General features: G+C 41.3%; 1 protein-coding gene across 1 annotated transcript in view; it reads right to left on the reverse strand.

Moving 5' to 3' along the window:
* Nucleotides 1-14,314, reverse strand: part of SVEP1 (sushi, von Willebrand factor type A, EGF and pentraxin domain containing 1) — a 200,268-nt gene extending 185,954 nt beyond the window's left edge. The window contains exon 1 of the mRNA XM_022579081.3: nt 12,604-14,314. Coding sequence (XP_022434789.2) covers nt 12,604-13,140 — 537 coding nt within the window. The 5' untranslated portion in view covers nt 13,141-14,314. The remainder of the gene's footprint in view (nt 1-12,603) is intronic.
* Between the last annotated feature and the right edge of the window lie 664 nt (nt 14,315-14,978).

Genomic DNA, 14,978 nt, shown 5'->3' on the forward strand with positions numbered 1-14,978 from the left:
CCTTCCAGTAGGAACTCTGCTCTCCCCAAAGGCAAAGATCCCCAATGCCTGCTCTGTTTCTGGGTCTCAGTTTTGCCCTCGCTTCTCTGCCCTCTGACGGTATAAACTAGAGCAGGGTGCTAGGCGGGGGCTGAGGGAAATGGCTGATCGTGTAGGGCCTGCCCTGCACAGCATCCATCCATTTCCTCTGAGGGAACGCATCAAAGTTGTTGGTGGCGCTCTTTAAAATGTGGAATATTCAGCGCTCATTAGTTTAAGCCGCAGGTCCCAGCGCCAAATCTGGGACCACAGTGAAAGTCCTACATCACGCCCTGCTGCCAATGAGTACTTAAAATGCAGATTTTTACTACTGATTAGCTACAAAATCACCACTTTGGGAGCAACATTTAAAAGCCAAGCGTGCATATTCTGAAGGAAATTGTGACTAAAAAGAGAGAAGTCTTGGCTAGAAACAGTACTGTGAAAAACACAAACAAGCAAATAAAAATTGCTTAACTTCTTTCTAAGTCCACTGCAGATTCATCTGGAAAGGTAACGCCTATAAAATAGGATCAAGACAATGAGGCCTTATTTGCAGATACGACTTGATTGGTGTAGGTCAAAATGAGTGAGCCAAGTTGACAGAGGTACCGTTATCAAAACACACTATCAAACAACACAGCTGACTGTGCCTGAGCCCTCTCCACCAACAGCAGCAGGCAAATAGGCTGCCTGTTTCCGCCCAGGACAAAAATCACACACACAAAACAAACTGAACCTTGAGAGCTAGAGAAGAAAGGATTGTGGAAAATGGGTCCTTTGAGGCAATTTTTTCATTTACATGTGACGATATGAATGGGTTAGAGAATACCTTTCTGCTATGAGAATGTCTTTGATCAGTGAGAGTAAGAGGGATTGACAGGGCGGTGGGTCAGCATCCCTCCTCCAGGTGCGACAAGCCAAAGGAAGGCCACGTTCCCTAGCCTCTCAGCAAGGTGATGGAGTCAGTTGTTTCCACCATCTGCAGCCTCAACGCTCTACTCTGTGTCACACTGTGGCCAGCCATCAGGGCTCCTCTCCTGCGTGAATACCCACAGGGAGCTTGCCAAGTGGTGGGACCACCACCGTCATCTGCGTGCAGATTTTTATGTGAGTTTGGATCCTGAAGACGCAAGGTGACACTAGGAGGGAGGAAAGGGACAGCTGGAGGGCATAACAGGATCTGTAGGGTCGGTGCTTTCAACCCAGGACAATTCTCCAGTCCTGATGGACTCCGTACAACAGTATTTGGCATTCGGGAAAAAAAAAGATTGGGATTGTTTCACTTCGGTTTCCTGATCATCAGCTAAAGCATTATTTTATTTCTTAAAGCAGAGCTGTTCTGTGGGATAGTATACAAAGTTCACATGACAATTCAGATAAAAGCTGAGATTCAAAAGGATTTTATACTTGAGACCGACCGCTTCAGGCTATGTCTCCAGATGCCCCAAAGGCATGTCTTCAATCATCTGTACCCAGGTGAGCAATGATACTTCACTTCCTAGTAAGTAATACATGTTCGTTATAAATAGTTTTTCAAAAGCAGAAGAAATGGATTTATTTAAACAGGTAAATATACCGCCTATAGATAACTACTGTTAATATTTTGACATTTTTCTTCTCAGTTGTTTTCCTGAGTGCATAATTTTATGCAATTGGACTTTTATATATACAGTTTTATACAGTGATGGTAAACACACAGAGAGTTTTGGCTCATTTCATATGATATTTGGCCAATCTACGATGTCATTAAATAATCTTTAAAGACATGATTTTACTGAATACATTTCACTGCGGATGTGTTTTTATTCTGTTAACCTTGGAAGTTGGTTGTTGCTGCCTCTAGTTTCTGGGTGGAGTGTCAGCCATCAGAGTTACCCTCTGGTCCCCTGACACCACCATTCTCACCCTGCCCCTGGGGAGGAAGGCTTCCTCATCTCCTCCCTCTCTCCTTTTCTTTGGCCTTGGGCTGCCAGTCTGTAGTTTATAGAGGTAGGCTCCATGTGCCCAGCACTGCCTGTTCCAGGGGATGCAAGTCAATCTAATTTAGAGATTCAGTATTAGGTTGCAGTGCACCTAAGCCTGCATTAAGCAGGAGATGCGGGCATGCTTGATTCTCCACCTGACTTCTCTGTTGTATTATAATTCAACTGATTTAGAACTCAGGAGAGGTGAAGAAAGGTGTCATTTATTAAGCCCTCCCAAACCATAGCCAAATTGTTTCTAAAGTCCTATTCCAAGGAATGCTGGGATGAACATCCTTTTACAGGAATCTTTGTGTGTTTCTTGAATTATTTCTTATGAGAAGCTCCTTGGTGGGTAATTTAGTTTTACGATTTCTACTTTTAAGACTGCAAACATACTGACAATTTACCATATTGCTCTGGAAACATGCTACCAATTTTAAATACACAGATGTATTGTGAATGCTCTACATTACGAGAAAGGAGGCTATTAAGAGGAAGACCTTGAAGATAGAAGAAAGAAGGAGAAATATTCAGTAGAAGGTCTTCCTTGGCTGAGGGAAGAGACCATTACTCTAATAAAGGTGAGGAAGTATGGTTAAATACAGATGCACACAAGTTTAGAGGTGGAACTAGTGGAAATTTGAGAGAGTTCATATCTGAGAAAATTAGAAGTGTATGTATTTTAACCATATACACATATATACATTTTAAATATCACCTTTGAAATTTTATAAAACTATACTTTACATTAGCAACCAGTATATCCTATAACTAGGTACAGTAGGATGGGCATTAAACAACGACGGCTACCAGGAGCGTTTCAGAGGGAATTAAGAAAATAGTACATCGAACTCACGTACCTCAAAATATATTTTATACACTCTAGCGATAACTTACAACTGGAAAAATATCCAACTTGGACTCTACTTAGTAAATGACTAAGTAAATTTACTAAGTAAACGAATTTTACTCTGTAAATGATTCAATCTTGTAATAAGCCCTGCTAAGAACTTAAAAATTTTTTTCTCTATTACTCTTGTAGGAAGTTTTGTCCTTAATTTTGAATGACATCTATTCACACAAAACAAGGTAGCCATCACTATTTCAACATATGTAGCAACTAGACTCAGCTCCTCAAGTTTATAGTTTTCGGGTTCACTGCAATTAGGAAAGAAAGAATGCTCTGAATTTGAAACATTGTTATTGCTTGACACTTTACACAAATAAAACGCAACTGGTTGAATGACCTAATGACAAAGGAAGATAGCAAAGAAGATGAATATTTAAAAAATCTTTTCATCAAGATTGATAAGAAAATGCACCTACTAATGCACTGTGTATTTCAGTTCCTTCTCACTATCATTCATTTCAAATGAAGTGCTGTAACAACATTCATGGGCTACAACATCTCACAGAATGTTTCCTATCCACACTTGGCCTCCAAACCAAAGCAGGTTACTGTATGTAAGCAGATTCTATGCCAGAAATACATTCTTCATATGGCCGGGGGAGATTTAGAGAATAGTGTTAAAAACCTACGGGAAAGGCAGAGATAATACAGAACAGGAAATTCCTTTTAATGTAGAAGTCTCTTAAACTGACAGCTTCCTCTGAAAAGCCAAAGAAGAACCATGTTTTCCTGAGAAAGGTTCATTTGGATTTACTAACTGACAACAAAATATTGATTATATTTTGTGGGATGCATTGTTCCCCCCATCTCTCTCAGTATAATCTTTTATTTGGGAGTGAATGCCATATTATTTAGAAGCTTCTAGGAAACTAACATAGGAAGTTTCTGTTGCCAAAATTTAAATAGATTGCTCAGGAACTTTGATAGTTTTTCTAAAACAAAAAGTATGATCTAGCACAAGGATAAAGGTATTTTTTAGTTAGGCAAGGCCTGACTCTTCCATCTTGAGCTGGGCCATTTGAGGAAGAAACGAAATGGGATTTCCAGATATTTCTCTGGTTAGACATACACTCTTCTTGACACACTGGTTTGGTAAAGACCACTCATCACTTCCTCAGTATCCACACTCTCCTTCCTCTTCAGTAACAAAACTCTGTAAAGCTAAGGATGGGATTGAGACCAAGTCCCGCTCAGTGAGATCTACGTGGAAGTATTGTGTGAATTGCTACAGAGTCTTCTTAAATAGCAATATGACTGTCTTTATCCTTTCTTGCCTCCTGGAATGAGCCCCTGATGGTAGGAGCTCCAACAGCTATCTTGGACCATGAGGTGACCTGAAGATGATAGAACAGAGGTCTGAAAGAGAGGACTCTGGGTCCCTGAAGACATCAGACAGCTGCCATATTAGCTCTGACTTTTCTACTCAAGACTTAATTTGAGAGAGACACAACTGTTTATCATGTTTAAGCTAGTGGTACTTTAGATTTTTCTACTACATCCAGCTAAATTTAATCTCAGCTAATATTGGGTTAAAAAGGAAGCTCAGAGGACAAACTAGAAGGGATTATACCATCTCAGGCTCTGCCAGTGATTGGTCCCTGTTAGAGTGTGGAACACAATCAAAGATCACAAAATGGGGCTTCCCTGGTGGCGCAGTGGTCAAGAGTCCGCCTGCCGATGCAGGGGACGCGGGTTCGTGCCCCGGTCCGGGAAGATCCCACATGCCACGGAGGGGCTGGGCCCGTGAGCCATGGCCGCTGAGCCTGCGACCCTGTGCTCCGCAACATGAGAGGCCACAACAGTGAGAGGCCTGCGTACTGAAAAAAAAAAAAAAAAAAAAAAAGATCACAAAATGGAATTCTAAGTGCCAGGTGGGGATGCTGAGGAGAGAAATCACACCCAGAATTGTTACACACCCCAATCTGTCAAGAGTAAGCCCCACATGGACATATACACACTACCAAATGGTAAAATAGATAGCTAGTGGGTAGCAGCCACAAAGCACAGAGAGATCAGCTCGGTCTCTCTAGACCACCTAGAGGGGTGGGATAGGGAGGGTGCGAGGAAGATGCAAGAGGGAGGAGATATGGGGATATATGTATATGTATAGCTGATTCACTTTGTTGTAGGGTAGAAACTGGCACACCACTGTAAAGCAATTACACTCCAATAAAGATGCTAAAAAAAAAAAAGAGTAAGCCCCAAACTCAGATTTTTAAAAAATGCTATCTCCTGATTTTAAAATGCTTGCCAAAATTAAAACATACATTAAATATACATATGTATTTTAAAATATACAAATACATACACACACACACACACACACATATATATATATGCGCACCTGCACACACACAAATAGGCCATATATATATATCACACACATTAAGGGCCAATTGAAAAGCACCCATAGAATGACTATGGCCTTAAAGCCATGGTTTTTGTCTTCTGGGTTAAATTGGCATTATATCTTATGTAACACTTTAGAAGCTCTGGAGATGGGATTTCCTTCTTCTCCCTGGCTTTTGATACAACTCAACAAATGGAGGTAATACGTAAGATGTGGGTGGGGTGAGGGGTGGTGGGGAGGAGAAAGAGCAGATGACACATCGGACACTGGATTGACTCTACCTTCGGCATTTACTCAGCCCTGTGAGTACCATTTAGTTACCTAACCTCTCCTAGTATCCAGGCCTTTTCTGTAAAACTGACTCTGTAAAATCATAACATGAAAGGGCTTCATAAATTACAGATCACTTTACAAATTAAAGGTGTATCTGGACAAGAATGAATACATTTAATAATTCTACTTCAGGGTCACTGTTAAGAGAAATCCTCTCTAGCACATTGTACCAAGAGGACACTGGGGAAGGCTTTCCTATCCTCTGACCACAGAAGTGAAGTAGGACAGAGCAGTCTGCCCTTCCTCTGTGTTTAAGCATTCAGTCTTTGACCAAGTACCCTCATGATGCATTCCAACCAGACACCATATAATACTGGCAGCCAATAGTGATAAGTCTCTTTAACAGTAGCATATGTGCACCCTCTTAATACATATCACAGTGTCCTGTATGCTGGGCATAACAAAACTAATAAATAAAATACACAGATACCAGACTAAGAAGAAATTAGAATTCAATATTTGACAATTATTTGCTCTCTCTCCAAATAAATTTCAGTACCATCTTTGCCTGGGAAATATACGAGAGGTCTGGATCTATTTTATGCACTGAGGGTTCATTCATTCCTTCATTCCTCATTCACACTTCTAAAGTACAGATGGGGTTACAAAAGAAGTTCCTACAGAAGACCAAGGCAACAGGAGAATTGTTTTAAAGCTTAAGAAGCACAAAAGAGAGAACACTTCCAGAGGTGTATTTAGCAAGATCATCTTTCCAGCATCAAAAAAGAACTTAGCTCCTTCAATGGTGAGTAATTCTTGACATCTAAATCATGCTCTGAGTTTGGAACAGCTGAATCCACTGCAGATTGTATGACTCCCCTCTACCTCTTCCAATAGGGAAGGAGAACCCAAACTTTGCTTATTCCTTCAGCATCTGGGCCATCAGAAAGACTGCTTCATAGGCTATTATTGGTTCATTGTATACAAATAAAATAGCCTTAATTTTATTCATCAGGGTTTTAATCTGGTGGCATCTCACACAACTCCAGGTTTTATCAGAACACTTAAAAGGTAAAGGTGTGAACATGTAGCAGCGTGGATACATAATGATGATGCCCTTCCCTGGAAGCTAGGAAGAGTCTCCGCCTGTCTATTCCCAGTCTTCGGGCCACACCTAAAGCTCAGATTTTTGGCAAGGCAGCACGTTCCCCACCATCAGATCATATTTCTGGAACTCTGGAACAATAAAGCAGCAGTTTTTTCCAACGGAAGCTCCATGCTATGTTTGTGTAAGAGCTATTTAGCAAAAGTGAAGTGGGATGAGGGGCTCTGATTTTATTATGATGTGAAATGCTTAGGAGTTGAAGAGTCTTGCATTCATAGAGGGGCCAGTCCAAAATATGCACTTTAGGAAAGGCAATTTATAAATACATGTCAGGGAGAAAAACCAAAAGAAAGGTCACTGTGAAACAGTCATCTCTTGGAAAGGAAAAGCTGAAGAGCTTTTCGTTTGTTTTGTCAAAGGCTTTCATGTAATTAAGTTCAAGGCGCTAAATCTTTCCCCCAATCTATTGATTGTGTCTCTGGAGGGAACTGTACTAACTACAGATTTCACTGCTTTTGCCCTACACTCTTTGATGACAGTCGGGGATGGTGCCCCAAAAGAAAACATCTACACTGAAGTTCATCCATTCAAATGAAGTGTATCTGTGCACATACTCCCCCCATCAAGTGGTACAGTTCTGACACCCTATAAAAAATGTAGCAATACTGTTACCCTTTTTGTTTAGTCAATCATATGTGCTGAGAGATAACAGCAAATTTCATGTTGGTAAAGGAAATTCTCTATCTTGAAATTTTACATAAGAGGAGAAGATGTCTGAATTGGGAGGGGTAGCCATGTACTTGCAAGTGTGTATCTATGTGTTTGCATATTTGTCTGCCTGTGTTTGTGGCTGTGGACAGCTGTGCGGTCATTCAGTGTCAAATGGAAAAGGTTTGAAAAACTCATTTTTCTGGGGAAAATAATGAATAGCCTCAAAAATGTCCGAATGATTTTCAATTTCACGTAAAGGCCAGATGACAATCAGTTCCAATATTACCATTCTATGCACACATGGGAATCTGATGAACTGTTTCATCTCCCTGAAGAAATGTCTAAATTTCCAAACAGAACCACACAGTTTATCATTTTCAAACTAATCCTGTGATAAAACAGGCTTGCTTGATCTCTTTGCCAAAATTCACATTCAAGCTTCTACTAATACCATTTCTAAACACCAGTCATCTTCTATCAATTCTCTCCATAAATATCATATTCTAATTATACCTAAGCATACTCTTCAGAGGCTTGGCAATGTTACAATAAAGACATGTAGGTTTCCAGGTTAGACAGGAACTGAGTCCAGCTGACCCTCTGCTGTACCTTCTCGTAACCCAACCAAAATGAGAAAAGGAAAATAAAGTCAAGGGAAAGTTCAGTTAAAACAAACTTCTGAGAAATTTCTTCTTGTTAGATTACAAACGGATCCAGACTGAAGAAAGGCACTGGGACCCCTATTGGCAATTCCACTTTCCAAGACAGGATGTAGTATTTGGAAGGAGAAAGCTGAAGACAGAGCAGGTCTTGAGGAAAGCAGTTCATACTCAACTCATTACCCATTGAACTGATTTGGATCAACAGTACTGAGAGGCCCTGGGCAGACCTGGCCAAGCCAAATAGAGGAGCTGGTCTATGGCAAGTTTTTCCCTGATGCAGAGTGGTTCTTCCCTGATGGAGTGGGCAGTGACATGAGGAATAAGGCCAGCCTTCGGGACCTCATGAGAACTCGGAGTGGAGGCCAACAGAGGACTGAGTCTACAAAACTGAACCCTGCCTGGCATGACTACTTCAATCAAGAGAGGACATCTTTAGGGAGTTCTTTTGTCTCTTAAAGGCAAAAGCCTTTCAAACTTCATAGGAAAGGGGAAAAAAAGCACAAATTAAAAGTAGATTCAACAGATTGATAAAATGGTAGATGCTAGCATCATAAACAAAATTCAAAGGCAAGTGAAACACAGAGAAAAAATACTTGCCGCAGACTTGGCAGCAGGAGGGTTAATATCATTAAGATTTAAAATGCATTTACAAATCACTAAGAAAAAGAAGCACCCTCAAATGAAAGATGGATAATAATCCCAAAATATTTTAAGAGGTATTCAAAAAAAGAGCTATATATGGCCAACAGTACATGTAAAAAGTGTTCAGCCTCACTAATGAGGAAAAACAATGTAAAATGGGATTCTAGGGACTTCTCTGGTGGCACAGTGGTTAAGAATCCTCCTGCCAATGCAAGGGACACAGGTTCGATCCTGGTCTAGGAAGATCCCACATGCTGCAGAGCAACTAAGCCCCTGTGCCACAACTACTGAGCCTGCACTCTAGAGCCCACGAGCCACAACTACTGAGCCCGTGTGACACAACTACTGAAGCCCGCGTGCCTAGAGCCCATGCTCTGCAACAAGAGAAGCCACTGCAATAAGAAGCCCACGCACAGCAATGAAGAGTACCCCCTGCTCACCGCAACTACAGAAAAGCTCACACGCAGCAACGAAGACCCAACGCAGCAAAAAAAAAAGGGATTCTACTTTACACATATAAATTAGGGGTGTCATGTTCAAATGATACTAACCTGTGTTGGCTGTGTCCTATATACGGACCCAGGCATTACATGTAGGAGTGCAATTTGGTACCCATTTTCTACAGAGCCACTTGGCACACGTATCAAAGGCCTTAAAAAATAGGCATCCTCTTTGAAGGAATAATACCTACCACTTCAGATATTTGTATTAGGGAAATTATTAGAAATATGATAGTGTTGTTTGTAACAGCCTAAATACACAATAATAGGTAATTACATGATAAAAATAAAAGCACATCCTGTAATGGAATACTGTGTGACCATGAAAAATGATAAAGTAGAAGTGTGTTTCTTATTATGAAAAGAAGACTGCAAAATATGATGGAAAAGTCAAGTTAAAAAAGAGAACATACAATACAATCCTTTTTTGAGTAAACATTATTTATGCATGATATATGTACACGTATGAAAACATACCTACTACCTTGACAACTGCAAAAAGAAGGATATGTACCAAAATATTACAGTGTATTTACAGAAAAATTTTCTGATTATTTTATCTTCTACAATAAACACTATCAGTAAAATAAAATGTTTTCTTAAAAAACAAATAAAAGAGACTTTGACAAGAATTCAGATACAGAAGTCATGTTTAAAAAAATCAACGTTTCTCTACATCAAGAATAATTGTCTAACAGCTCATACTACTCAATAACAAAAAAACAAACAACCCAATCGAAAAATGGGAATGAGACCTAAATAGATGGAATATTACTCAGCCATATAAAAGAATGAAATAATGCCATTTGCAGCAACATGGATGGACCTAGAGATTATCATACTAAGCGAAGTAAGTCAGAAAGAGAAAGACAAATACCGTGTGACATCACTTATATGTGGAATCTAAAATACAACACAAATGAACATATCTATGAAACAGAAACAGTCTCACAGACATAGAGAACAGACTGTGGTTGCCAAGGGGGAGGGGGAGTGGGGAAGGGAAGGATTGGGAGTTTGCAATTAGCAAGTGCAAACTAGTATATATAGGATGGATAAACAACAAGGTCCTACTGTATAGCACAGGGAACTATATTCAATATCTTGTGATAAACCATAATGCAAAAAATATGAAAAAGGATATATATGTATAACTAAGTCACTTTGCTGTACAGCAGAAATTAACACAACACTGTAAATTGACTATACTTCAATAAAATTTAAAAAATTTTTAAAAAGTAAAAGAGGAATAATTGTTTGAAATTTAATTTGAAAAGATGCTATTCATGATAGCAGTATTGAATAGAATACATTTAGGTCTAAATTTGAAAAATATATGCAGGACTTAATTACTAGAAATCTATGACTTTACTGAAGGATACAAAAAGAACTGGTTATAAATGGACATACCATATTTTTGACTTGGAAGGACTATTATTATAAAATGTAAATAATCCCCAATTTAATTCTATATTTTCTATATTGAAATCAAAATCCTGGCTGGTTTCATTTAGAATATGTGAAAGTGAATTAAAAATTCATATTAAGTAATAAATATATAAGAACTGATTTAAAGAGAAAAGATAAGAAAAAGGAGAATGTGCACTACCAGATATTTAAATATATTGTAAGGTTATAATAATTAAATCACTTTTTGAAAGTTTAAAAATAATAGATAGATAATAGGATAGACTATCCTATCATCTAGGATAATGAAAAATTCATAGAAAGCCAGGAGGAGATCAAATACCCATAAGCTTTTAGTGTATGATAAAAGTGGCATTCAATTAAATTGGAAAAGGATGAATGGCTAGTAAACAAATGATGCTGGGACGATTGGTTAACTATTTATTAAAAAATAAAGTTAGACATCTTTGTCATACCATACATTAAAACAAGCTCCTGACAGATTAAACTGTTAGATGGGAAAATATTTCTCATTTGGGAAATGAGAAAGCCATTCTAAGAACATAAGCAAATGTAGGATCTTAAAGACAAAGTCTGATGGACTTGGCTATATACAAATTTAAATCATCCATCTAACAACACTGTGATAAAGAAAAGTAAAAGGCAGTGAACTGGAGAAACATTTGCAGCATGTATAAAAAAGAGTTACCAGTCTTACTATGTAAAGAGCTTTTACAAATCATTAAAATAAACTAACAAACATGTACCATAATTGCAAAATGGGCAAAAATTATGACCAGGTAATTATCAAAGGAAAAATACAAATGCCCAGTAAATGTATCAGAAAATGTTCATTCCCCAGTAAAACTAAAACAATTGAATTTGCTAAAATGATACCTCTATTCACCTACCAAATTGGCAAAGACATTAAAAATATGAGCACATGTTATTGGTGACCATGTGGCAAACTTACTGCTGTGATAACTCTGCTGGTGGGAATGTAAATCTATACAAGCCTCCAAGGGAGAACTGGAAATATGTATCAAGTAGTTTACAAATGTCCGTATCTTTAATTCAGCAACTTTACAGAAATTCTTCCTACAGAAGTAATAGAAGGGGTCCATAAATATTTGTGTTTACCATGACAATAAAAACCTAAGTGTCCAACAACTGGTGACAGGTAAAATAGATCACAGTATATGCACCCGTTAGACTAGTATGCGACTTAGGTAGGTGTATAATAACTATATTATATTACATATATAATGATGTAGATCATTTCATGATATAACAAATGAAAAATGTAGGCTACAAAAGAGCAAGACACCAGTTTGGTTTAAAGTATGTGCAGATGTGCATACAGGGCAAATGTTCAACAACATGTAAACAGTGGCTTGACGGTGATGGGATTAGAGGCTTCGTTCCCCCACCCCCTTTTCCTCCTCTGATTTCATTCATTTCACAAAAATTGTCTTGCTATCATGTGTCTGTCATTTCTATATGCTCCAAATTTTCTTCAACTGAATATGTGTCACGTTGTAATCAGAAAAAGTTAAATTTTAGAAAAGTAAAAGCCCAGCATCTTAAACTGACTTCCTCTTCCAGGTGCTAAAAATCTTGTAAAGGACTCAGAGCAACGAAATTCATATTGGAAGCATAAAATCACGTACCAGAGAATTGGGGAAATGTTCAGGTCACTTCACCTCTTACCTTTAGAGACACTTCATAAAACATACTCACCTGTTCCAGTTTGGCCACAGTTTGTCCCTACGAGCGTGAATTGTGAAGGGCATCTCAAGGACCTCTTCCTAAGAGGGTCCTCAAAGACCACTTAATAAGGAGCCTGACATCTTCCTAAACCTTTAAAATCCATCATCCCAAGGGACCCCACCCACCAACAATAGAAGGGTAGGTATGATTCTGACTTTGGGGATGGGGACGCTTGACTCAGGGTGCTGTGGCTTGCCCTAGGCTGAGCCCCGGCTTCGAGCCGGAGAGGCAGCGGTGGGTGGGCAGGGCCGGGGCGCGGGCTGGGGCCGGGAGGGGCGGGCACCTTACCGCGGCTTGCTGGAAGGCGCCCTTGGTGTAGGTGCCGCCACCGCGGTAGGTGATGGCCGGGATCTCGCGGCTGAGCAGCGCGCACTTGTGCTGGTGCGCGCGGCGGGAGGAGATGTAATCGACGCGCGGCACCACGTTGTTCTTGGACGAGAAGGTCACGATGGCCACGCGCGTGGCCGTGGGCACCACGGGGAAGTCAGACAGCAGCTTACGGACGAACTTGAGCTCGCTGAGGAAGTTGGCTTGGCCCACGCTGGACGACTCGTCCACCAGGAAGACGAGCTCCAGGCGCTCGCTGAGCTCCCGCAGCCGCCGCACGCGTCGCCGGAAAGCCTGGCCCAGCCGCTCCACTTTGCTCTCCTCTGCCGCCGCGTCCTCGCCGGGCCCGGGCGGAGCGGGCAGCCGCCCCGGGGTCTCGGGCGCGGCCTCGGGGAAGAGGCGGAAGCTGAAATTGCGCGACGGGGACAGCTGCTGAAAGGTCGCCCAGCCCGAAACGAGCGCCAGACCCCAGCAACAAAAGGCCAGGCGCGCCCACATTGCGCTGGAGACGGAGCGGCCGCCCGGGGCGCAGGCGTCGGCCCGGCGCGGAGAGACGCTCAGCCGCCCGGCTCGCCGAGGGGCGTGCGCGGCGCGGGGCTCGGGGCACGGGACGGCGGCCGCGAGCCTCAGCGCCCTCTCATCTGACACTGGGGACACAGTCCAACCTCCTCCGGCCGCCCGGGGACAAGGGATGGAACGGCGCGCACTCGCTACCCCTCTCGCTCTCGTCTTTTCTCTCCCCTCTCTCCTCCTCCTCGCTCTCCCTGAAGCCTATAAAATGTTTGAAGGAAAGGGGGCAGTCAAGAAAAATCTCCCGCTTCCCTCCTTCTCTCCCTCCTATCTCTGTCTCTCCCTCTCCCCTCTCCTTCCTCTATCTCTGCCTCTATCTCTCTCCTCCCCCTTCTCATTCTCCTCCCGAGTTCAAGCCAAAGACTCTCGGAGATTCCATGACACCAGAACCCCGCGTCTGTCAGGCTGTCAACATTCCCGCAGCAAGCGCACCAGCGCCGAAGCCCTGATTGATCCCATATGTCTGGCAGGAGCTGCAGAGGAATTCACTGGAGATGGATCCAGATACCGAGAGTGCCACAGTAATTGGAAACACTTCGTAGAGGAAACACACACGGACTGGCCAGGGAGTTGAAAGCATCCTTTGAAAATTGCTTGCTCACCTTTTGTGTCTCTTTTTCCCTCGCCGGTTCCTCAAAGCCCTCACCAAGTGGATGTTTATTTGACTTTCCTGGTGGGGCTTTCTGGTTGTGTGAGTGTGTCCTCTTGAGGGTCGCCTCAGATCACACCATATAGGGGTTGCATCTACCCCTATGCAGCCCATACGGATGATTTGTCATGGTGCTGCATTCATGCATTTATTTATTCATCCACTTGGTCACTCCTTCATTCATTCAACAAATAGTTTTGAGCACCTATTGTGTGCCAGGACACCTGGAATATAAGGAGGAACACAAATTGACATAGATCTTGTCCCCGAGGAACTTATACGGTAACAAGTGATGTGACCATTAACCAGATATTTCACAAATAACGTATATAATTACAGCTGACCATGCTAAGGCTATGAAGGAGATCTTAGGCAGATAGATTTGACCTTAGAAGACCAGGGAAGCCTTTGCGAAGGACATAAAGTTTGAGCTGAAATCTGATGATGAGCAAGGGTCCCTTTTCCCCAGTCCTCTTTCATGTGCCCGGTGGTCTGTTTCAACAGGTGAGACCCATAGAGGGCTATTTCCTTGGCTTTGAATGGTACCTGACACATAGCTACTTTGAAACACAAGTTGCCACCTGGGGGTAGTTTTTCCAAAACAAAACCCCGAAAGGGATGGTGCAAGTGCAAAGAAGGAGTAAACTTTGCATAAGAGGTGGAGTAAACTTTGTAAAAATGATTCTAGCTAGGAGTCAGGAGCCCTGTGTAGATATGCCTCTGTAATTGTATAAATCCTCTGAACCACTTCCAACTCTTGGCTTCAATTTCCACATCTGTTTCATGATGGAATTCAATGATCTCAGAGTTTCCTTTGTCTCTAATATTAGATGATTTAATTCCATCTATATTTAATGAAATACCTTCACAGTATATTGGTTGAAATGTTAGGGCTCTTGGAGTCTGTTTGCCCAGAATGAAGTCTTGGCTCTGCCATTCAGTAGTGGTATGACCTTGACATTAGTTTGCTCATCTGTAAAATGGAGTAATAATAATAGCGTATTAAAGGTTATTGTGAGGATATAATCATAAAAACAAAGTTCTTAGGCTAGTGCTTAGACTATAGCATGTACTCTACAAATGCTGGTTGCTATTATTGCCACATTTAACCATAAAT

Source organism: Delphinapterus leucas, chromosome 6 (assembly GCF_059928025.1).
Source record: "Delphinapterus leucas isolate spDelLeu-1000000601 "Yukka" chromosome 6, BTC_Dleu_Yukka2, whole genome shotgun sequence".
Lineage (NCBI taxonomy): Eukaryota > Metazoa > Chordata > Mammalia > Artiodactyla > Monodontidae > Delphinapterus > Delphinapterus leucas.